Below are 2,442 nucleotides of genomic sequence, written 5' to 3'. Positions count from 1 at the left end.
TGGCCGCCTTCAAAGGGAGCAAGATGCCCCCCATACCCCTACACTTTGCTCCTGCAGTAACCTCATGATGCAATGGTGTGGTAAGCTCCCAGCCCTGCAGTCAGAGAGTGCTCGAATTCTAGCTTAGCTAGCTGTGCAACCTAGGGTGAGTTTCTTAACTTTTCGGTGCCTCAATGTCCTCATCTGTGAAATGGGGTTGGTAATAGTCCCAGTGTTTGTGCGCATTAAACAAGATGACGGATGACAGGTGCTCAGCATGATGCCTGGTTCTTACTGACGATGGCTGCTACTTTTTGAACACCTACTGGGCCAGTTGCCATATATTACCATGTGCCAGGCCCAACCTGGTCAGGCTCTGTCTAAAGCTTGGGTGCCCTACTCTGTTTCCTGTGAGCACCTATGTCCTTTACTCTTGAAATGTTTGAAACGTCTGGGAGATGAGACCTATCCTCCAACTAGTGGAAGAAGTCTAGAGTATGGCCAAGTTTTCGGAGGCTCTCTCTGCCTCCAAATGGTGCTCTCCTGGACCACTTGGGCCCCATGTGTTCTAAGAAAAGGGCATCCTAATTCTGGCCTCCTTCCCTTCCCCCAGAGCCCTTAAACCTCTCCACCTGTCCCAGGTGCCCCACGGTCAGTGGCGGGACCATCTCTATGTAAATGTCTGTGCAAATACCTGGGTGTCAAGCCACCAGCTCTCCTGTGAGGCAGAGCCACCTCTTGAGACCATTACTTCCCAGCCATGGGGCCCTGGGCAAGGATGGTCTGCTCCCTGTTCCTCCTGCTGCAGGTCCTGGCTGAGCCAGCTGAGAACTCGGACTTCTACCTGGCTGGGGATTACCTCCTGGGTGGCCTCTTCAGCCTCCATGCTGATGCAAAGGGCACTGTCCATCTCAACTACCAGCAGGTGCCCAAGTGCAAGGAGTGAGTCTCCAGTGTGAGGCTGGAAGTGGCAGGGAGGGTGGGGGGATGGGAAGCCAGGCTGGTCCTCTGGTCCTTGGGGGGCCAGGCCAGGACTAAGGCCTCATAACACTCCTCCTCCTTCATTGCCAAACCCCCTATTCTAGATCCACCCCATTGGCCGCCAGGGAGGCCCCACACAGTCCATATTACCAAAATCTTTGGCAATTGTGTTCTGAAACCTGGGTCTCAATGTCATGTCTCTTTATAAAGAGTTATAGGTTGTTTGAGCCTAGAGACCATCAAAACCACCCCATCTGCTTTGGCAACTGGACGACTCCCAATGAGTCCAAGTCAAGGCCCGGTCTAGAAACCAGCTGTTGCACCTTTGGGAGGCAGAACGTGTTTTCTGTAGCAGGCTCTCAGACTGGAGGGGGAGGTCTGCATTTTCCAAGGGCTGTGGTTGGGTGGGTAGGGATGCTTCCAGGACTGGAGGGGATTTCCTCTTCTCCTATTCCTCCGTGAGCCTCTTGGGATGGCAGCATCACTTGAGGACTGGGTGGGCCATCTTCATGCAAGCATGAAGGCTGGGACACTGGAACCAACCTGGGATTAAAAAATAGTGACCTCGTTCAGAGAGAGTGAAGGCATTCTTGGAGACGGGGAGGAAGAAAGGAGGGTGCACAAGATGATCAAGTGTGGACTATAAAAAATGCGCCATTTACGTGATGTTGGGGAAGAACATGTGCTGGCCTGAGAAGCGTGAGGGTGGTGGTGCTAGTGGTGGCACTAGGCATGATGCTGGATATTCTGATGCCTGTGACGATGGTGGGGAGTCTGATGATGGTGATGGTGCTGATGGTGGTGGTAGTGGTGGTGGTGGTGGTGGTGGTGGTGGTGGTGGTGGTGGTGGTGGTGGTGGTGGTGGTGGTGGTGGTGGTGGTGGTGGTGGTGGTGGTGGTGGTGGTGGTGGTGGTGGTGGTGGTGGTGGTGGTGGTGGTGGTGGTGGTGGTGGTGGTGGTGGTGGTGGTGGTGGTGGTGGTGGTGGTGGTGGTGGTGGTGGTGGTGGTGGTGGTGGTGGTGGTGGTGGTGGTGGTGGTGGTGGTGGTGGTGGTGGTGGTGGTGGTGGTGGTGGTGGTGGTGGTGGTGGTGGTGGTGGTGGTGGTGGTGGTGGTGGTGGTGGTGGTGGTGGTGGTGGTGGTGGTGGTGGTGGTGGTGGTGGTGGTGGTGGTGGTGGTGGTGGTGGTGGTGGTGGTGGTGGTGGTGGTGGTGGTGGTGGTGGTGGTGGTGGTGGTGGTGGTGGTGGTGGTGGTGGTGGTGGTGGTGGTGGTGGTGGTGGTGGTGGTGGTGGTGGTGGTGGTGGTGATGGTGATGGTGATGGTGGTGATGGTGGTGGTGATGGTGATGGTGATGGTGGTGGTGGTGGTGATGGCAGCAGTGGTGGTGGTGGTGGTGGTGGTGGTGGGGGTGGTGGTGGGGGGGGTGGTGGTGGTGGTGGTGGGGGTGGGGGGGGTGGGGGGGGGGGGGGGGGGGGGGGGGGGGGGG

The 2,442-nt window shown here is 57.2% G+C and overlaps 1 protein-coding gene across 1 annotated transcript in view; it reads left to right on the top strand.

Moving 5' to 3' along the window:
* The first annotated feature begins 739 nt into the window (after positions 1-739).
* The window catches only part of LOC103604875 (taste receptor type 1 member 2), a 23,377-nt gene continuing 21,674 nt past the window's right edge, over positions 740-2,442 (top strand). The window contains exon 1 of the mRNA XM_008589455.1: positions 740-921. Coding sequence (XP_008587677.1) covers positions 740-921 — 182 coding nt within the window. The remainder of the gene's footprint in view (positions 922-2,442) is intronic.

The sequence above is a fragment of the Galeopterus variegatus genome, unplaced genomic scaffold (assembly GCF_000696425.1).
Source record: "Galeopterus variegatus unplaced genomic scaffold, G_variegatus-3.0.2 Scaffold137, whole genome shotgun sequence".
Lineage (NCBI taxonomy): Eukaryota > Metazoa > Chordata > Mammalia > Dermoptera > Cynocephalidae > Galeopterus > Galeopterus variegatus.
This window is presented reverse-complemented; position numbering and strand designations above follow the sequence as displayed.